Source organism: Mesocricetus auratus, unplaced genomic scaffold, assembly GCF_017639785.1.
Source record: "Mesocricetus auratus isolate SY011 unplaced genomic scaffold, BCM_Maur_2.0 Super-Scaffold_100006, whole genome shotgun sequence".
In the NCBI taxonomy this organism is placed as follows: Eukaryota; Metazoa; Chordata; class Mammalia; order Rodentia; family Cricetidae; genus Mesocricetus; species Mesocricetus auratus.
Genome location: NW_024429190.1, coordinates 84,305,794 through 84,328,187, shown reverse-complemented (window position 1 = coordinate 84,328,187; position 22,394 = coordinate 84,305,794). Strand labels below are relative to the sequence as shown.

General features: G+C 43.6%; 1 protein-coding gene across 5 annotated transcripts in view; it reads right to left on the bottom strand.

Moving 5' to 3' along the window:
* Atxn7 (ataxin 7) overlaps window positions 1–22,394 on the bottom strand; it is a 141,305-nt gene that overhangs the window by 65,889 nt on the left and 53,022 nt on the right. For all 5 annotated transcript variants that reach the window (XM_040747614.1, XM_040747616.1, XM_040747617.1 and 2 more), the window contains 2 exons: window positions 22,011–22,310; window positions 21,708–21,776 (listed from right to left, as the gene is read on the bottom strand). In XM_040747614.1, coding sequence (XP_040603548.1) covers window positions 21,708–21,776; window positions 22,011–22,299 — 358 coding nt within the window. In that variant the 5' untranslated portion in view covers window positions 22,300–22,310. The remainder of the gene's footprint in view (window positions 1–21,707; window positions 21,777–22,010; window positions 22,311–22,394) is intronic.

The window sequence follows — 22,394 nt, the reverse complement described above, 5'->3', positions numbered from 1 at the left end:
CTTGCAGAGGAGTTAGGACAACTGATGGCTCTGAAACAAGGTTGAGCATCAGTGGCCCTGCAAAGGCAACAAAATTATCAATGAATAGCTAGGAACGCACACACACAAAAAACCCCAAAGAACCCCCCTCCCAGGCCAGGCAGTGGTTAACACATGCCTTTAATCCCAGCATTTAGGATGCAGAGGCAGGCAGATATTTGTGAGTTCAAGGCCTGAGTGCCTAGTCTACAGAGTGTGTTCCTGGACAGGCTCCAAAGATACATAGAAAAACCCTGTCTCAGAAAAACAAAAAACAAAACTAAACAAACAGAAAAAACAAAACAACAAAACAAACCAAAGCAACAACAACAAAAACCCACCCCAACATCTCACCTTAAATAAATAGCATATAAACTAACAGCAGAGAATGAACTGTCCACTCCCTCAAGAGGCAAGTGCCCTCCTACAGGAAGGCATCGCCTTTATGGTGCACTCAGAAACCTTACAAACCTCTCCCATCTGAATGGGTTCATTTCAACTCCCAGTAGAGAATATCATTTCACCTAGGAGGGAGACGGCACTACCAGTTACCCAATCTTGTTAAGATTTGCAAGTTCACTCATCAAGGACTTTCTTGAGGAGGACCAGAACTCCTGTTGTGGAGACAATGAAAGCAGAGGCCTGCGAAGTGCAAGAACGCCTATGGAAAGGTAGGAGAGACCATTGTAGGCTCTATGCAGATTACAGATCGCACAATCCTAGGAAACTCTGATGGCTCAGAGGAAGATTATACTGTAACTAGGAAGCAGGTAGTTTTCTCACTGTTGGGGGAGAGAGGGTCAGGAGAAAGGAGTGAGGGAGGAGAGAAAGTGTCCAAGGGAAGGGAAGTAACTGCCCTGAAACAGCACATCCTGAGAGAAAAGCCAATATATTGAGAGGCCGTGTTCAAATAAAACACTGTCCACCAGTCACCAATGGTGCCACCAGCTTCACATAAGGGGAGCAAGCACCAGTGAATCATGTAAGCAGGAACAGAAGACTATTAGATGGATGTTTTAGAAGACTGCTTTGGTCCCCGTCAGAGATCACACTGTCTACTCCTTATTTCCCATTAATTTACAAATAGGTTCCATTCCAAAGTCTCAAGAAGAATTAAACTTGTCTATTTGAAATGGCATATATCTATGTGATACCACCGTGACCACTCCCCCCAAAGTCAATTTCTAAGGCTGGCCAACTTTTCCCCCTCCATCCCTCAACACTAAGGATCAGAGCTCTAGCCTTACATGTGTGTGAAATGCTACCAGTGTAAGCATTCTTCCCACATCAATCTTTAACGTAGGCAGAAAATACACACATATGCAGAGAAAGTGACAAGAGACAATGCTGTGAAAGCATCAGTTCATCAAAACAAAACACTCTAAAACCAAGTAAGAAGCTTTTAAAGAAAAGCTTGAGCATGGGAACATGGAAACAATAAAAAAAACCCACTTTTATTACAATAAAATAATGATGAAGGCTTGTAATTACCATCTACAGACTATAGTTTTATATGCTGGTGGCAAACTCTAACAGGTCATGAAGGGCTCTGAAAACCTCACAAAAGTATAGTCCTTCTACATAAAAATGGGATCATGAAAATTTAGATCATAGTTTATACTGCCCCATTATTTAAACAGCATGCTTGAGAACCTCTGATTTTTAAAACAACCATTCCTCACCATATGAAAACTTAAGGCTTTCCCCTTTTACACAGGTCTATCAAAGTCATAATTTATATCTGTCACCTGAATCATCTATCTACCTGTATGATATAAGAGACAATTACTATAGGAAAACTTAAAATGAACTCTTGAATTACAAGGGCAGTGGAGCAATCTAAAGAGGAGATGGCAGAAAAAAAAAAAAAAACCACCCACACCAGAAGAAATACTGTTAAAATAGCTGAGGGCAAAGCAGAGAGAGAAAGGGAGGGAGGGAAGAAGGAGGGATGGAGGGAGAGAGACAGAAAGACAAGGAAGCTACTATGTCTTCTCTCTGAAGAGAAGAAAAAGGGGGGTCAGCACAGTGTAGCAGCTTGTGTAGCAGCCCTGGGGAGGCTGAAGCAGGAGGATCAGGAATTGGAAGTCAGCAAGACTTCTCTCTCCAAAAAAAAAAAAAAAAAAAAAAAAAAAAGCAAAAGAAACAAAACAAAACAAAACAAAAAACACCTCTCAAGGGGGTGGGGGAAGAGGAACGGAAGAGGAACACCAGGTCAGACCCTCAGGACAAGCAACCAACAAAGCCATGAGTGACCTCCAGCATCCCCAGGGGCACTGGTCAGGCACCTGCAAGCAGATTCCACCCACAGCTCCTAAGACACCTGGTCTGAGTTAAGCTCCCACTCTGAGCAGCCAAGTCTCAAGCTTAAGAGGTGTAGAAAAGTTAGCTCTGGCAAGAAGACAGCTGAGACAAGCTAGGGATCCCACTGCACCCTGCAAGCAGTCCACCTTTCTTAAAGCCCTTACTTTCAATCCCATTCCTCAGCAGCTCTCGGCAACAGCTCCACTCTCCTCTCAAAGGCAATTTAACAAACTAATGCACAGGTTCTCACATTTGCACACAGGTAACTCTCAGCCTAGTAACCTAGCACAAATACCCCTGGGCTACACAGATATGTCAGTGCCCAACAATTTCTCATAAACCATTAGATGGGGAGTGGGAGGCTTCTCAAGTGTCCCTGGCATCTTGGGAAGGCTAAAGGGGGGCTCTACACAATGGCTTTCGTTATATGTTTATCACAATGGGTGGTGGAGACACAGACCTTTAATCCCATCACTTGGGACCCAGAGGCAGCTGATCTCTGGGAGTTCAAGGCCAGCTTGGTCTACAGAGTTCTAGAACAGCCTAGGTTACACTGAGAAACACTGTCTGGAAAAACAAACACAAACAAACAAAAAGATAAGTTCATCAGGCAATGCAAACTTCAGTGATGTCACATCAACCACTTACAAGATTACTACTAAGTCACTCCCTGATAACTTGTGCAGAAAACCGACAGCACTTAGCCTTAACATTTCTTGAAGATTGGGGAAAAGTCTCTTTTTTTGGACATAGTGTTTCTGCAAAGTCCTGGCTGTTCTGAAACTCATTATGTAAATTAGGCTGCCCTCAAACTCACAGAGATCCACCCCACCCCCACATGCCAGGATTAAAGGTGTACACCACTGTGCCTATTCTTGATATCTTTAAAAATAGAAAGTAAAACTTTCTGAACCTGGGCTGCTTAATTTTCTTGAAATTAAGCACAGAGCCAGCCAGCAATTGGAAGGCTAAAGCAAGAGGAATTATCCATGGTCAAGGACAGTCTAGGTTACATGTGTGAATTTCGGCCATTCTGGCCTACTGAACAAGAACCTGTCTGAAAAACAAAACAAAGTGGGAAGGAGGAATCAGAAAAAGAGAAAGTAAGGGAGGGGAAAACAAGCACTTCCCTCTCGAGAGCACCAGCATTATTTGAGAACCGTGTGTGTGTGTGTGTGTGTGTGTGTGTGTGTGTGTGTGTGTGTGTGTGTGTGTGTGTGTGTGTGGTGAGAGATACTTCTCTTGCTTAAAAAAAAGTTTAATTCAGTCACTACCTTTTCAAAACCCTTAATTGCTAAGGAGAAAGTAATGCCAAATTTGGGAAGAGGTGGGCTCTCAATCACCTTTAAAGTGCTTGCAAGTAGATTCTCTGACCACACCCATCCTAAACTCACTGTACACAAAGCAAGGCGTGATACTAGCATGGACTCTGCAGCCACAACTGGCCTTACCTTAAACAAGGCTGATGTTTGGTGCCAGTCATCACACACAGGCAACACCACAGTGCTGCAGCATGGCCAAGGCAGAACCAAACTGCACTAAGTTAATGCGGATTTCTATATTCTCCTTTGTCATTGCTTGCATATGGGGGCTACTACCTTCAGGATAAGCAAAAAATGGGGAAAAAAGAACCAAGAATCAGGTCACTCTAATCAACATCAATTAAACTATGGCTTAGTGTAGAAGACACAAACTAGGAATTCTAGCTCTCAGAAGAGAGGCTCCTGGAAGTAACAAACTGCAGGGAGCTTTGCATCACTATGAGAGGATGCAAGCAACTCTTTATTTACCCTCCTAGGGAAAGCCTGTCCCAGGTGGTTAATTTGCATGCTACTTCCATGATGTTTAAGAGATTTCTAAATTGTTTTATACAGCTTAACTATTGGAGTTGGCTTTCCAAGAGTCAGCCATTTATTCACGTCCATTTTTTATTATATAAATGGTGTGCACTACAAATCTTAAGCCAATCTTAATCATTCTTAGCCCCACACAGTCAGGCTGCTGCTCCATTTAAAAGTCGGAAACAACCTGATTCCACACTATAACGTGGCTACTGCTGCTGCTCCAACAACTCAGAGGCTTCCTTAATCTCCTGCAGCTGTCTAAAGGTGCCTGACTAGTTTTGAGTCGTCCAGATCAGAAACACAACCTCGCCTGTTACCGACTGCAACTGACAAGCTATCTTACTTGAGCTCCAAATTCTCATTAAAATGAAGGTAGGTTATCCATATGAAGTTGTTCATTGAGTGCCTCACACTAAGTGTGCAAATGGCCACAGCTGAGATGACCATTACTACTTCGAATTGTTACTCTGGTATTGACTGAAGCCTCTTTCCACAAGATGCCTCAGAGCATCGACCAAAAGGTAGGGGGACAAAAGAGAAAAGGTTGCTCTCTAACTGCCACATTCTCTCTCTGCTATTCTCTCTCTCTCCCTCCCCCCCTCTCTCTGGGTCTAGGTGTCTCCCCCCTCCCATACACACAACAGAATAAAATGTAATAAAATATTATTAAATGGGTACTGTATGGCTATCAGAATTTCTCATGTTTTCATAATTCTTAAATGCCATCCATCAAAATACTAATATTTAAGGAGTGTCTTCACATTTACAAGAGGAAGGAAAAAAAAGATCTTTGTGAAATGTCTAGACTTACATGAATCAAACCTTGTTTTATTGGTTTCCCTGGCATAACTGTCACTATATGAGAATAACATGATTCAAGAACAGATTATAAACTCACATAACAGATTATCTTCAGCAACAACCATCGGCTTTTAAGAAAATATCTGCTAACACAAGATCTTTAGAAGAACAGTTCACTGCAGCTGGCAGTGGACAACGAAAAGCCTAACAGACTAAGATAAAGGGAACAAAGGGGTGGCATATAAGACCTACAGTACTCCATCTCTGCTCCAGCAGTTCATCAGAACAGAGAGAAAACAGCCAAGAAACGAATAATGTGAAGGCAGAAAATAACCTATTCAGAGACTAAAGAAAAAAATAGTTTATTTTGGGAAAGAAAATTCCAGTCGTGTAAGAGAAGACTTAGGCACACTGTCACTTATTTATGTAAGTAAATACCATTAGCCCTAAACCAAAAAAAATTTTTTTGAGACAGGGTTTCTCCATGTAACAGCTCTGGCTGTCCTAGAACTCACTCTGTAGACCAGGTTGGCCTTGAACTCAGGTATCTGCCTGCCTGTACTTCTGTGCTACCACTGCCCGGCTGATTGCTCTTTCTTCAGAGCATATTGCTACTCAACCAAAATACAGAGTGCTACAACACTGGAACAGAGACAATGGTCTTTCAAACTACAGCCAACAAGGGAACAGAATGCTACCCCACTAGATGACACCCGTGTCCTTCAGGAAGGTTGGTGTTAGTGGGTGATCTTCACTGTTTTAATGTCCCTGACAATTCTGCAAGTTTAACAATGACCTTTGTAAAAACTTCGGGGTCCATACCCCAGAACTACGCACAACAGCTGTTTGACCAGGAGAGGGGTTCTGTTTTATACTGACACTTTTGGTTAGTGTTATGAAGTGAGGTGACACCGTGTGGAAAAAAGTGGGGTGAGAGGCAGGAGCGGCACTTGCCCCATCAGAAAGGACAGGCAGTGTGAGGTTTGCAGGGGGAAGACTCCTGTTACGTGAGTGGAACCAGGACACCACTGCTCTGACACAGCCCAGGGAAGAATTAAACAGCTTGGCAGGGCCAGGCCAGGCAGGTCACGGACTAGGAAAATACTTAGGTTGCAATGGCCTACAACTGCCCTCGGCCTCCCCAGTAGTCTCCAGTTCTTCCATACCTGCTCTCTTCTACAGCTCTCTGGCCACTCCCGTCCCTGCCTGTTCTTCGAATCCACAAAATTTGCTACTCTGAAACCCACACGGCATGTGGTTTCTCGTTTGTTTATTCTGGATTACATTTCTTGATTTGCACATGCTGAACCTACCTTGCCTTTCTGAGATGAAATCCACTTGATTATATGATTTCAACAAGTTCCTGAATTTGGTTTGCAAGTAGTTTGTTGAGAATTTTTGCACGCATGCTCAAAGAAATTGGTCTGTGGTTTCTTTTCTGTTGTGCCCTTACCTGCTTTTCAGGGCAAACACTTGCTTTGAACTGATTTGGTAGTATTCCTTTTATTTTGGTCTTAGGCTTTTCTTTAAGGAAAGACTTTTTATTATGGCTTCAATCTCATCGACTGACACAAGGGTGAGAGAAAAAAACATTCTCAGCATTTTAAATAGCAGCAGCCACACAAATGTATCCCCTAACATATGTGTTTTACTTTGTTTTTAACTGCTGCCCATCTCTGTCATTATAGTACATACTTCCTGAAGACTGAAAACCAAAACAGGTGCACAGTAAAATATAAGAGAAGTGAGGGAATAAACACACAAGCGCAAATCATTAAATGGTTTTGCCAGGTGAAAATAATCCGTTTTCGATTTTATAAACATACTTCATCATCTTACTTCCTTAGCTTATCAATGCCTAGAAACACAGGCATTGCACTTATATGAGGTAGTCCACATGCCCCCAACCTGCCTTCTACCTCCACTGAGGCATCCGACTCATTCATGACAACAGTACACACCCATCTCCTCAGACCCACTTCTTGCCCTCCATCGTCTCCCTGCTATCTCCAGAAAGCCCAGCCCAGCTAACTCTCCCTGCCTCCTCTACGATGCCTGTGTGAATTGATTCTGCCTCCCTACTCCAGCCTCCAACAGCACTTGACTGCAACATGCGGACGTCTCACAAGTGTGCATAATTGCTTGTTTAACTGGGTATCTCCCTGTCCAGATACTGAAGAAAAAAAATGACAAAATTCCTTCTCCCACCCACTCTCAATTCCATCTTCTCCCTTCTACAGAAGCACACCTAACCGTACTCTACAACTGCACATAGCAACTGAATTCACTGACTTTTTCCTCCCATTTACAAGGGTGTGTGTGGGGTGGACTCTGACTGTGCCCAAACATCACCTTCTTGTGGCTCCTCTGAGACTCACATCCCTGACCAGTTCAAGGGCACCCTTGTAGTTATCCAGTCTTTCAGGGTTCAAATTCTTCACGTGTGCACTATCCCCACGGGCAGCCCAACGCGGGCAGCCCAACGCTTTAGAGTAACCAGGTTAAAGTACTCTTCCCATGTCTCCTGCTACGGTTTCATTTCTCCATTCCTTTTCAAAGCAAACTCCGAGATGTCCACACTTCCCTCTCCACTGCTGCTCTAATTCTTAGAGCCTCACAACAGTACGTGCCTTCTCCATGCTGATGAAGCATATGTACAAAGCCTTCAATATCCTACTCCACACATACTTGCTCAGCCATGTTCACTGCTGCTCTATTCACAATAGCTAGGAAATGGAAACAACCCAAATGTCATACAAGCAGTGATTAGACAATGAAATGTGATGTTTATACTGTGGACTTTACCGACTTCTCTAACCCAGTTCTGTCCTGCACAGTACCTGGTAGGGTACCATGATCAACACGGTCTCTTCTTTTCACAGAGTCTGCATCACTACACTCATCTGATTTCCCCATCATCTCAGTGGAGATTTCTCCCTCAGCTGCCCTTCAGTGTGAACTGACTAGAAGCACAACCCTTGGTCCTAACTGATTGTTTACAGATACTCAATGCAACAAAATTAGCTTGTTCACTGTCTGTCATTTGATGATGCAGCCTTGACCCTAAGAGTTCTGCTATAAGGGGTTACATCAAGTCCCAAACTAAACATTCAGGGGCTGATTCATAGCTGCACACGAATGTCCAATAAATGCATCAAACAATGTAGTCAGTTCACCAGATTTCCAACCAGGACCTCAGCATGGGCTCCACCATGTCTGAGCTCATTCACCGAACCCTTCAAGGGCTCAAGCTACAAATCCGAACGATCTCTCTCATCCACAACCAATTCTTTACTGAATGTCAAGTCCCAGTTATATCTTGAACTTCTCTGCATGTCTACTGCTATCAACAAACCTTACACTATCACATCTCACCTGGTAATGCAGTCATTCCACACTACAATCTACAAACAATCTACGAGTGAATTTTCCTGAAGCACAGATTAGATCAGTCCATTCAACAAGTAGGTTCCCATTACACTTATAATCCACCTGAATTCCTTACCTGGGCTTCTGTGGTCCGATCCTCTTCTCCATCAGACTCCTCCTGGTGACCATTCAGAGACACCCTCCCCCTGGATACTGCTTCTTTCTCATCACTATCCCCAGCTCGATACGAAATCCCCAAGAAAGTCTCCCTTGATCATGTTAATTCAAATCCACTTCTTAGCCTTCTTAATTGATTGTGAAGCACTTAGCCCATGAAAATGTGCGTTTATTGTGTTTCTAGAGAGCCAGGACTCTTAACTCAATCTCCTGCACCTATCAAAAAGCCTGGCGCTTACATTTGGTAACTCTTTATACAAATAGCTGCTGACTGGTTTAGCTAGCCAGGGAACGACAACTGTGCCTTCCCAACAGGTCTGTAATTCTATCTTCAGCCTCTAGCCCAAGTAAGACCCAGACAATTTGCTTTTCAAATGCTTTTGGGGATGAAGCTAAAGGCATGAACTGAGGCAAAGCACTGTTAAAGCATCTACAACATCCTGAAAGAAAGATTTGCACTGTCAGGAAGTCTAACACCAAGTCTGTGTCCTGCCTACCAACATTGAAATATGAAATATTGGACAATGAAATGTGATATGTATGTACTGTGATATGAATCCTACTCAGCTATAAAGAAAATGAAGTCATGAATTTTGCAGGTAAATTATGGGACTAGAAAACATCATATTGATAAATGGTGTATGTTCTTTCTCATCAAAGGTTCCTAACTACATAGCTTCAGATGTGAGTACACAGCCTGGAGTAACTACAGAAACCAGGAAAAGTAAAACAGGACCACTGCCTTGAGAGGAGCAATAAGGAGGGGATACCCAGATACTAGTAATCATCAGGGAAATGGGGTGTTCTCTGGGAGAAGGAGGAGGTAATAGAGAAGAAGGTAGAGAGATGTAGAGAGCAATAGCAGGATACAAATGATCTGACAGGAGAAACAGAAAGAAGGGCTCTTCAAGGAGAAGGAAAAAGGAAATACAGAGAGATGAAATAACAATTAAGGGTGCTGAAAAAACCGGTAAGCAATACTATTACTGACTATTTGCCGAAAAAATGTGTAACATGCAATCCTGTACAGATATACATATACAGTTTTAATGAACTTTACTCATCTGAGTAACAATGGTTCCTCCAAGAACAAAAGACCGTCTAACTTAAAAACCCCACTACCAGACATGAAAAGCCCTTTTTTGAAGTGTTGGCCAGGACTGTCCAAGAGAGGCAACTAACAATCCTACCCAGCTGTGAGGTCTGTTGTCTATGATCCACACCAACAACCAGCATGACAAATGGCGCTAAGGGTAAGTAGTGGCGCACATACTGTGGCAGTAACCAACAACTCCATCATTGAACTTGAGACCTGTTGAACAAGATGGGTGGTGGAGGCAGATTGGCGGATCTCTGTGAGTGCGAGGCCAGCCCGGTCTTCGAAGAGAGTTCCAGGACAGCCTCAGAACCTACAGAGAAACCCTGTCTCGAAACCCCTCCACACACACAAAAAAATTCTATTCAACAAGAGGGAAACCATGACTAATACTAGAAATCAGCTTCTAAGGCTCAGAGATGGCCAGGCTTGGGAAGACTCTAAGAGCCAGAAGAGCAGGGAGCTTGCTGTGAGTCTGTGCCTCCTAATAATGGCAGAAGCTACACCGTCAAATCTTACCAGCATGACTGCCCAGGTATGAGCTGACCAAGGATGGACACGCCAAAGCAGGTGAGGAAAAGCCCATGAGGTCTCAGCCTTACACAAAGAACTACAGGCAACTGAGAAATGCTGAGAGGGGAGAAATAGCTTCCCCAGGGAAGAGCATGTCAACTGGTTATCCAGCGCCAAATGGTCAGCCCTGAGAACATACATACAAGTAACATCATATAGACCGAGCAGGTTATATTTCGGAACATATGTGCATACATACATGCACACATAACAAATTAGTGAAAAAAGGAGGCCAAATTGTAAAGAGAGCAAAGAGAAATATGAGGGAGGGTTTGGAAAGAAGGGAAGGAGAAATGTTCTAAAACAGACCTCTGCAACATTTTCCCATTATAATAGGACTTTTTATATAGTTCTAAAAAGAACGGAGTAACTTAGAGAACTTCTAGAAATAAAAGGAAAGTTTCAAGAATTGAAAAGGTAATTTTCTAAATTCCTTCATTAGGCAGAAAACCCCAGATTATCTCTCCATATACAAAAATCACACAGTGTTCTCATTTCTGTCTCTGATCATTCTCCAATGCAGGGTGGATGCCTTATTCTGTTGCCTATCGTCAATCTTTTTCTGCCTAGAAAATAGGGTCTGGAAAGCATTCCAGGAAGGAGTCTAAATATGAACAAACTAAAGGCTTCCCTCAAAAAAGTATGTGCCAATCTGTCCGAACAGAAAAGAGTGAACACTCGCACTGGGCTTCCCTCGGCAAGTCAGAGTGAAGAGAGATTGTGAATGGGAGGAGGAATATCACCTCCCACTTTGGACTTTTCTCCTATCATCCAAGGAAGCATAAAACTCATGCTCACTTGCTGCACTCTGGCCAGCAACCTAAGACTGCTGGTTTGCTCATACTGTATCTTGTCTGTTAAAACCTACATTTCACTGTCTGCTGCTCCTTGACAGCTCTTCAGGAGCATTTAATTGAAGGCAGTGTTTTCATTACTGACAACATGCAGTGTCACTGAATGCTCCCAACTAGCGGGTATACTCATATCTATTTACATGTAGTCAATGGACACCTGGTGAAGAAACGCAACTTTTTTAAATCATTTCCCTGGTAGAGGTGAGATCTATCTGGCCGGGTGTTGGTGGCGCATGCCTTTAATCCGAGGTGAGATCTGAACACAGATTTAACTCTGGAATGGAAGTTCCCAATACTGCCTCCATAAAGCTGATTTTTTTTTAATATGCCAGATGGTGTCTTTTTTCTACAGTACCTAATGACTGCACACAATCTCTGAATATACTTTGAAGACAAGGATTCAGCACTGTGGTTCTCAAACAATACAGATACTGATCTCATTACAGACACTGATCTCTGGAAAGTCCATATGGAAACAAGCAAAACAAAGACAAGGTCGACAGAGTGCTTCCTAAAGCTAAGCACTTTCAAAGTTAGAGGGCTATCCTTTAGCCGAAATGGCTCGTGTCAAGAAGGAACGTATACATGAATGGTGCTAACTACATTGGGTTCTCCACACATCTCTGAAAAGTCCTTTTTTTAAGATATAAAGCCTAGCTAGGCATTGGTGGCACACACCGCCTTTAATCTCAGCACTCGGGAGGCAGGGGAAAGTGGATCTCTGAGTTCAAGCCTGGTATACACAGTGAATTCCAGGACAACCTCCAAAGCAATACAGAGAAACCCTGTCTCAAAAAAAAAAGGGGGGGGGGGGATATAAAACCTAAAGCCTAGGGCAGTGGTGTCCCACACCTTTAATCCCAGCACTCGGGAGGCAGAGGCAGGTGGATCTCTCTGAGTTCGAGACCAGTCTGGTCTACAAGAGCTAGTTCTAGGACAGCCTCTGAAGCCACAGAAAAACCCTGTCTAAAAAAACCAAACCAAACCAAACCAAAAAGCCTAAAGCCTAACACACTCATTGGTTATATGTTAAAACCTCCAGTTTTCACTAGAGCTCAGCATTACAGAAAATACTGATAAAACCTAGGTCAGAAATGGTCTGACCTGAGGTTTTATTCTAGCTAGTGATGGCTGTTACTATCTCCTTGCCATTCCCAAGAGAAAAAGCATTTCACACTCCCAGAGTCTTTGTTACAAAGAGGAGTAAGAATGTTGAACCTAGTTACACATTGTTAGTGTCTGAATCATTCTTTTCTTTCCTTTGCTCATTTATAATAATACCTGCTGTATAAGACGAATAAAAATATAACCCTCTGCCTTTCTCTCAAAAGTAGAGTAACTCCAACTGTTAAGTCTACTAATAGCTTCTTTTTTTCCTTAGAACTTCAATCAAAATATACTTTAATAATCACAAGGCACATTTATTAAAACTACTGCCATAAAGTTTGAATATCAATGTGATTAAAAGCAATCTTGCACTGAGAGGATGTAGAAGAGTAAAATTTCCCTTCTCCAGAATCCTCTAAGGATTTTTTTAAAGGTACAAATCCCAGATGACTGTATTTACTATCTGCTACAATCTCAGCTTTCATTTAATCTCTCTTAAAAGTCTATCATTTTACAGCACACAGTTCACACTCCACAGAAGCCCATCATTCCCAAAGCACACAGTTCACACTCCTCGGAAGCTCACCATGGCTGTGGCGGCCCGGAGAGACTGGTTTTAGTGAAGTCCACGTTTCTCACCACGTGAGGAAACAAAGGCTAGCCTGACCTGCCCACGCTCACGGTGAGCAGGTGCACGCGTGGCCTGGTGTAGCACAGCAGCAGGTGGCTAAGCATGCAGGCTGGAGGGCAGGCATACCCGGGGTGCAAGGTTACATGCCTTGAGATCTTGGTGAATTACCTCACAGCTCTGAAACTTTTCTCATCTCTAAGATGGAGACAACTGTTAACAATAACTATAGCATTAAACATATTCACCAAACTTAACCTGAAAAAAAGTACAATGACGTGTATGTACAAAAACGTCATAATGAAGCCCATTATTTAGAACACTAATTTTAAAAATGTTTTGGAAAGAGCAGAGAAAATAGTAAACTGCAGAAAAGCAAAAATGAGCCGGGCAGTGGTGGTATATGCCTTTAATCCCAACACTTGGGAGGCAGAAGAAGGCATATCTCTGTAAGTTGTGAGCTCGAGGCCAGCATGGTCTACAGAGTTGAGTTTCAGGACAGCCAGGACTATACAGAGAAACCTGGTCTTGAAACTCCCCTACCCCCCCCCCCCAAAAAAAGAAAAGCAAAACTAGGAACCTACATCATATGTAGGTCATATACCATAGTGATATGTACATTATTCTTTCCTCCTGAGATAGTTTACGAGAACCTGTAAAAAATGAACGTAGGACAGCTCTCAACAGCCAACTCTGCAGTTTCCATAAACCAAGTCACCCAAGGCTTGGGTATTCACCAAGGACTATGCTAAGTGCTATTATGTATTTTAGCAAACACAAAATCACAAAGACATGGGATCTGTAAGTGCAGACTACATTTCTTAATCAAAACACAGTTTTTCTTTCAAATAAAGCCTTCCTATAATTCCCAAGACCTCATACAAAACTCTGGTTTCTCTAAGTCAGCTAAAGGATAGAAGAGGCTCTCAAGAGTTTAAGTGAAGCCAGATATTGGTGGCACACGCCTTTAATCCCAGCATTTGGGAGGCAGAGGCAGGCGGATCTCTGTGAGTTTGAGGCCAGCCTGAACTACCAAGCAAGTTCCAGGACAGCCTCCAAAACAATACAGAGAAACCCTGTCTCAAAATACCAAAAAAACAAACAAAAAGTTTAAGTGAAAAACATCTCAGAAAACTTCTATGCTCCTTTTTCTGAATTTTTATGTGCTATTATTGCAACTTAATAAAATCTAAGCATCATCGTCATGGCCCAATGTTCCTGGAAACCAGGATAACAATAGTTCTGCTGCTCTGTGTGTGAACTGATCTAGGAAAGTATTTACCTCAGAAAGCAAAGATATATGGCCAAAGTGAAAGAGAGTTCATGACTGGGCAAGAGTGAAGTGCTTTCTTTGAATGAGTTGGGTGATGTTTTTATTAGTGAGTTAATCAGAATAAAGTGATTTGAAAAAATAAAAATTAATAAATTCTAAATTAGATAAGACATGGCTGGGCGTGGTGGCCAGCAACTGGGAGCCAAAGCCAGGATTTCTTGGAGTTCAAGGACATCCTGATTTATACTGTTTATAAGGAGACTGCCTTACAAAAAAATTTACTTTAAAGAAAAACTACCTGAAGCACAGCCATTTTCCTCTCCTTGCATTTCCTTCTAACTCAGATCCTCCAACAGTAAATAAACTTGGCTCAGGAACACAGCTTCACCCCCTCGATACAGAGTACCTACAGGGATGTCAACTGAGTTCAGTGGAAGGGTTCCCTTTCATCACCCACAGAACTTATGAGGAAAAAGTCAGTCACCTTCTCCCATGATGACCAGACAAGTTGTGTGCCTCTCCCCGCCTCCCCCGGCAACACTGCTGTGTACCGTGTGGAGACAGAAGCCACAGATGTAAGTAAATGACTGCCTGTGGCCATGTCCCAACAGTTTTCCTTAGGGGACACTGACAGATGAATTTCACATAAGTGTCACATGCCATGATGCCATCTTTGAGTTGTTCTTTCAATTGTTTGGCAACATAAGAAGTCACCGGTAGTACTGAACCACAGACTCTAGTTTGCCTGGAATATATATGGTGATTGAGGCAGGAAGGAAGCCTGGGGGAGAAGTGCCTGTCTGGATCTCCCAAGGTTGCTTGTCCTGAGTGTAAATACACACACTACAGCTACATACAGAGTGCACATGGATGCTGTCTTGTCAGGCAGGTAGCTGCTCTCATCGTTGCTGCACTGATGCACATCTGCAGACAGTTGCAAGTGAGACAATCTACCTCATCACTGCAGCATTGTTGTTCATCTGCAGGGGGCCTACACTTTACAACCAGACCACCTAAGCACTCCTCCAAAGGGCATTCACATACAACAAGCATCCAGGTATGTCAAGGCAAAGAATGCAGACTTCAATGATACCTTAAGAGGTTTGGTTTAAAATCTCCAGCTTACATGTAAATAGACTATAAGGACTATCACCGGCAGACCTCTTACACACAAGGGACATCAAAGAAATGGCAACCCTGGATGCCTCAAAAAAAAAAAAAAAAAAAAAAAAAAAAGCCCTAACATACCCAAGGACTCCATGTTATATACAACAAAGGTGAAGCCTAAGCGGTCAGACAGAAAGAAGACAGAATGCTATGCTGACTGTGATAATGCTTCAAAACAATTCACTGTGGGGCGGAGATGAAGCAAGACTGGGCCATGACTCAGTCACCGGAGTCCTGTGATGGCTACAAGGAGGCTAAAAAACATAATAATAATTTGTTTTTCTGTGTTCCAAATCATGCATAAGAAAACCTTGGGTTTGGGGACCAAATATGACAATCCCTAAAGAAAAAATGAAGTATTTCAGGAAAAGGATTTTAGGGCTATAATATAGTATCTTTAAGAGTATTACAAGTAAACACCTATTTTCAGTTAACTAACCACAAACCATTCTTCCCTACTAGAAAAGGAGAAAGGTGTGTGCTGCAGTTTTTGTCTACTTGACACAAGCTAAAGCCATTTGAGAGGAAGGAACCTCAACTAAGAAAATGCCTCCAGTCACATCAGGCCACTGGCAGTGGGTCCAAAACCTAACACTAATGCACAAACTGACTTAGTGGAGCCCATTCTATATGGAGAGACACCTTGCTCAGCCTAGACACAGAGGTGTGGGGGTGGAGAGGAGCCTTGGTCCTGTGCCGCAAGGAGATGATGGGCTAGATTTAGTAAAATTCCTAGGAGAGGCCATGTCTTCTCCAAGGAGCAGATGGGAGGTGGGCTGGAGGGGAAGTGGGAGGAATGGGAAGAGAGGAAGGAGAGGGAAGTAGGATTGGAATATAAAAAAATAAATTATTGAAAAAAAAAGCCTGGTGGTAGTGGCACACACTTTTAATCCCAGCACTCAGGAGGCAGAGGCAGGCAGATCTCTGTGAGTTCGAGACGAGCCTGGTCTACCAAGCTAGTTCCAGGACAGCCTCCGAAACAATACAGAGAAACCCTGCCTCGAAAAACCAAAAAAAACAAAAAACAAAAACAAACAAACAAACAAACAAACAAAAAAAAACCTACATAAACTAGGCTGAAGACAAGCCTACTGGGCATTTTCTTAATTAGTGATCCATGGGGAAGGGTCCAGGCCACTGTATATGGTGACATCCTTGGGCTGGCAGTCCTGAGTTCTGTAAAAAAAGCAGGGTAGCCTGGGTGTTGGCATGTCTTTGGTACTAGCACTTGGGAGGCAGAGACAGGTGGATATCTGAGTTCGAGAGAACAGCCTGATCTACAGAGCAAGCTCCAGAATACCCAGGGCTACACAGAGAAACCCTGGTTCAAAATTAAAAATAAAACAAACAAGCAAACAAAAACAACAACAGCAAAAACTAACAAACAGCTGAGCAAACCATAATGAACAACCCAGTAAGCAGCTTCCCTCCATGGCCTCTGCAATCAGCTCCTGATTCTGGATCCTGCCCTGCTTGAGTTCCTGTCCTGACTTCCTTTGATGGTGAATTGTGATGTGGAAGTGTAAGCCCAAGCCCTTTCCTCCCATAGCAACAGTGTGCCTGCTAAGACAGGTTGGTACTGCTGAGTTAACCTGATGTTCTCCCATAGCAATAGTAAGCCTAGCTAGGACAGGTTGGTACTGCTGAGTTAGCGCTGTCTGTGTGCGGGCTACCCACCTCACCAGCTTCTCTTTAAAACACCAAACACCTAGCTGCCAGTGCACCTGCTCACCTCTTTCTGCAGCATCCCTACTACAAGTAAGGACATCATTCTGGGTTGCTAGATCTCCTGGGTCTAAATATCACAACTAAGAGGTAGCATTTGTCTTTACCCTTTCCAAAAAATTTAAGTGGGCACTAAATTCTGGGCAAAGCAATAACAAGCACTGAAAGTCTCTGGCCTCTCCTAGAGCCAAATGACAATGGCCCTATACACACCCCCAATCCCATGACTGAAAATGGAGTATGGGTATCTTCCCTTTAATCCAACCTCCCTAGTAACCCCGTTTTATATCTTGGCAAATGTTCACTGAGCCCAACAGCACACAGAAGTCGGGTAATGCCTCCATCCACGATGCCTCTGTTCCCAGGAATGTACACAATAAAGAAGTGCCATCACATAATCACGTTCAAAGAGTCACAGAGAACAGGAAAAAAATAAAAAATAAAAAACTCAGGGTGGCTTGTTATACAAATGGACTTCAGTGAAGCTAGAGATTAATTCCCAAAGCAAAGACAATGTCCCATCATCACTGTTGACTCCCACCATGACATAATCTATTTGTAAAATGTTGCTTTGAAATTCAAGTATTTAACATTTTATCCTTTAAGTCTCCCTACCAATGTAAACATTAATATCAAATTCCCAGCCAGCTATTCACACTTTTAAATGCCATCTAAATTTAAGTTTTAGAAATGAACAATGTGTGACATTTTAAAAGTAGAATTTAATTTAAGCCAGGTAGTGACATACACCTTTAATCCCAGCTCTTGGGAGGCAGAGGCAGGTGGATCTCTGAGTCTGAGGCCAGCCTGGTCTACAGAGACAACCAGGGCTACACAGAGAAACCCTGTCTTGAAAAAGCAACCCTCTCCACAAAAAAGGAATTTCAATTTAAAACTGAAGAAAAAGATAATTTATCTTTTGAGTTCAGTCATTCAAATCTTAGCTCACCAAAATCCATTGTGCTATCAACTAACACTTTAAGTTATTGAAAAAGACAATATGGGTGCTGGAGAGATGGCTCAGTGGTTAAGAACACTAGCTGTTCTTCCAGAGGTCCTGAGTTCAATTCTCAACAACCACATGGTGGTTCCCAACCATCCATGGTGAGATCTGATGCAGTCTTCATATATATACAGGGAGAACACCATATACATAATAAATAAATTTTTAAAAAAATAAAGAAAAAGGCAGTATGAAGTCTGGATGCAGATGAGCAACAGGCTGGTCTCTGGAAGATAACTGACATATCCTAACATGCACCAACTATGCTAAAAGACCAGACATGATATATTAGCTAAATCAGGGATGATGCTATTTCCACCAAGTTTCTTCCACAGCATCAATTTTGGGGCAGTTATTGCCATGCATGAACTGGCTAAAGCCAGATACGGAAGAAAAGAGAAAAAACACAGGAGCATCTAGCTTTGCAGTTTTGAACTTTGGCACTGAGAATCCAGGAAGTGGCTATGGCCATTTGTCCCAGAGGGTAGGAGCACACATTATTTTGCATATACTTTCAGCAGAACTTTGATCCCAGGGAGCCCATTCAAGGGTCCTAAGTTGAAAAGATGCCTAGATAAAGGGCAAATTGCAAAGTCAGTTCTAACACTACCAGGAGTTGAAAGGGTCAAAAGAAGTCACTGTGCAACAAGTCATTTTATGCTACATAATTTATTTCCACCCTCTACAATAACCTTGGGAAAGAAGTATTACCATATCTTTTCCCAAACAAGAAAAGTTATTTCCAGAGATAAAACAACTCACTTCACACCCTATGTTCTGTTTGTTGGCTCATAATCACAAACTGAAGAATTAAGGAATCAGGTATATATCCTAAAAATCTTCGATAATGGAGTTTTCACTTTGTGTTTCATTAATACAATCAATTTATCTACATATTTCTTCTCAATTTAACTTCACTGATAAAAGCAATTCATATAGATTTAATTCCACAATATCATTTGCTGGCAGGAGATAATCTTAAGACAATGGTAAAAGTCCTGACAATGTCAAGAGAAGGTACAGGTGTGTTCCATCATTTTTTTTCTGTTTGTTGTTCTGTTTTGTTTTGAAGGGTTGAGCTGGGTCTGTTTGGATGCATACATTTATGTAGGGGAAAGAAGTTTCTCTGGAGACACCTACCTTAGTTTTTTATTTTTCTTTCAAGACAGGGTTTCTCTGTGTAGGTCTGGCTGTCCTGGAACTCTGTAGACCAGGCTAGCCTCAAACTCAAGAGATCTGCCTGCCCCTGCCGACCCCCTGCAGCCCCCAGTTCTGGGATTAAAGACCTGTACCACCTCTGCCCGTCTCACCTCTTTTCTTTTTCTTTTTATTAAACATGCTTTCTCCCAAATCTGTAGCCCACCAAGTGGACTAGACTGGCTGGACACGAAGCCCCAGGGATACAGACACCTCTCTCCCTCCCTCTCAGCAGTGGGATTTAAAGCATGCACCAACAGGCATTCTTTTAGTGGGGAGTGGGTGGGTAATGTGGATTCCAGGAATCAAACTCAGGTCTCAGCCTTGCACAGTAAGCTCTTTACCAACACAGCTATTTCCCTGGCCTTTTTTAAAAGTCAAGGTAACCCCAATCTTTCATTAAGATTGGACTTTTCAGCCACAAATGAAGAACTCCCTGAACTAAACTTCAGTCTTTACTCGAATTATGCAAGCCTAAATTCTAGCCAACCTGATTAACTGAGCATCTTTCTTTTTTTTTTAAACAATTAACTTTATTTTATGTGCATTGGTGTGAAGGTGTCAGACTCCCTGGAACTGGAGTTACAGACAGTAGTGAGCTGCCATGTGGGTGCTGGGAATTGAACCAGGGTCCTTTGGAAGAAGCAGCCAGTGCTCTTAACCACTGAGCCATCTCTCCAGCCCAACTGAGCATCTTTCAAATGGAGAGCAGCTTTCAAAGGAGCAAACCATATAGTAGTACACACTTTTAATCCCAGAGCTCTACAACTTTGGAAGCAGAGGCTGGGAGATCTACACAGTAAGTGACAGGACAGTCAAGAGTTACATAGGAAAACCCTGCCCAAAACAAACAACAAAAACCACCTACACCACTCTCTAACAGATTCTGACACATCGGTAATACAAGCAGGTTCACGACCCCTTTGGTCTTCTGTAGGTAGATTGGAGACCTTAGAGCTTTATAAAAAACCTGATGACTATATTCCCATTAGGAGGCATGAAATACAATAAAAATGGGTTCAGCCACTACACTGTGTTGAGCCTCAGAGATCAAGGCATTCAGAGAAAACACATCTGTCCTGTACCCGGGAATTACCTACAGTCTGCATCCTGTGTTAGAGATGTGGAAGCCATTTAAGGGAAACCCATCCACACTGGGAATGAAAACTGAGAGCAAGAGTGACTATGATTAGGTCCTTAAAGCTCTACTCTACCGTTTCCTACCAGGGTTGCCACCTAGTCATTTTAATTTTTCAAGTCCAGGCAGACTGCCAAGTCAACACTAAAACCGGACTAACAACTGATTTTTCCTATTGCAACATCACCAACTAGTCCTGTGCTTTCCCTCTGCCCTCCAACAGCAAACCTCACTGCAAATCAGCTCATCTGCGCTACAATCCCTTCCAACTGGAAGCAATGCTAGGGCTGCCACCAGTGTTATTCTTCTTGGCAATGCCAACAGACGAAGTGGTCAGTCAAAAAAGCCAAAGCCGGGAAAGGGAAGAAAAGGTAAGAGGAAAACCCTGCAGCAACTGTGACTATAGTGTAACGAGTCAGTTCTGCGTTTAGAGTTCAGCTGCCAAAGTTCTCCTTCTTGGGCCTTCAACAGAAACTCTGCCAAAATAAACAGCTACAGGTGAGAAATCAAATTGCACGGGTATATGTAAACTCTGTACTCCATATCCCAAACTTGACTCAAGGCCATGACCTTTCTCATCACCAAGTACCCAGCTAAGCATTAAGAGTCACAGAAAAGGGTCCTGTCAATCTAGTTCAGCTGCCTAACCTGACTCTCATTGAGAGCATACCTTCAGCCACCTAAAGTAGAGTAGCCTTCCACCAAACAGCTTAAGTAGTAGAAATTCTGGATTTCTGTCCCCTTACCTGGCAGAGCCAAATAATCACACAATTCCTACCGAGTGCATTCTTGGTTGTGACGATCTTTGGGCAGTATCCTAAACTTTCGCTTTAAATCCCACACAAACAAGAAAGCAGGGAGATAAAATACTTTTAAGTTCAAATGCTCAGGCTTGGTAGACCACACCTTTAGTCCTAGCACTTGGGAGGCAGAGGCAGGCGGATCTCTGAGTTCGAGGCTAGCCTGGTCTATAGAGCACGTTCCAGAACAGCCAGGGTTACAGAGAAACTGTCTCAAAACAAAACAAAACAATAATAATAATGTTCAAAATTCACTCTTTGCCTTAAGAAACCAAGGGCTGGTCAAGGTTTCGTCTCAAACATGTGTAGAACTACTTTTCAATACTGAGAACTCTTTCCTCCTGGGGTGTTTTCCATAACAGGGTCTGAACTGAAAGGATGTAGGTTAAACTTCCGACAGGTTTCCTACGTCCATCACTTTCAATTGCTGTTCTGACAGCACCCAGATTTCCAGAGGGGATCCAGTTCGCTGCCCATTACAGGGAGCCCCCTAGAAACCAGACTTTCTCAAATGTTCTATTCACCCCTTCCCTCCTCTTCAGGAGCATCCTCAATGTGGCAAGCAGAGAAGGTGGGCAACAAGAAAACTTCCCCAGGGTTGGGTACAAACTCCACGAGGGGGACCGGACTCACCTTCCCGACAGAGCCCCATGACTTCGCGGTTTTTCCCAAACTCCTTGAAACTTTCATCCAATTCGGTCCCTAGGAGATATACACACACAGGAGGAGGGGAGAGGCAGGTCAGTGGCCAGGAGTGTGACGCACGATCACGCACGCACAGGGTAGGTGTGGGCACCTCCGCGTTCCACACCCAGCAAAAGATAGCATCTCTGACCCCCAAGGGGGGCGGGTCACAGGACACGGCGCGGGGGGACGGGAGCGGGGCCGGAGAGGGGGAGCGGGGGGCGTGGGGAACGGGGAGGCGTGGACACTCACCATCCTTCCCAGGAAGTTTGGAAGCTTCCACCCACAGATTCCACGACTGTCCCAGCATCGCTTCGGGACTGGGCAGGGGCCTGCGCTCCCCCACCGTCGCCATGGCGGCGGCCGAGGCGGTGGCGGCCCCGGAGCCGCCGTCCTCCGGCCGTGGGCGCCGCGGCGGCGGGTGCTGCCGCTGGGGCTGCAGAGGCTGTGGCGGCTGCTGCTGCTGCTGCCGGGCGGCCGCTGCTCCGCCCGCCGCGCGGCGCGGCTCCCCCCTGACGTCATCCGCGGCCCGCTCCGACATTCTTTCCGCTCCTACAATGTAACAAAAAGGGGGAAAAGAGTGGCGCGGGGGCCGCTTTTAAGGAGGCGCCGCGGAGTTCCGGCGGCGTGCGCGGC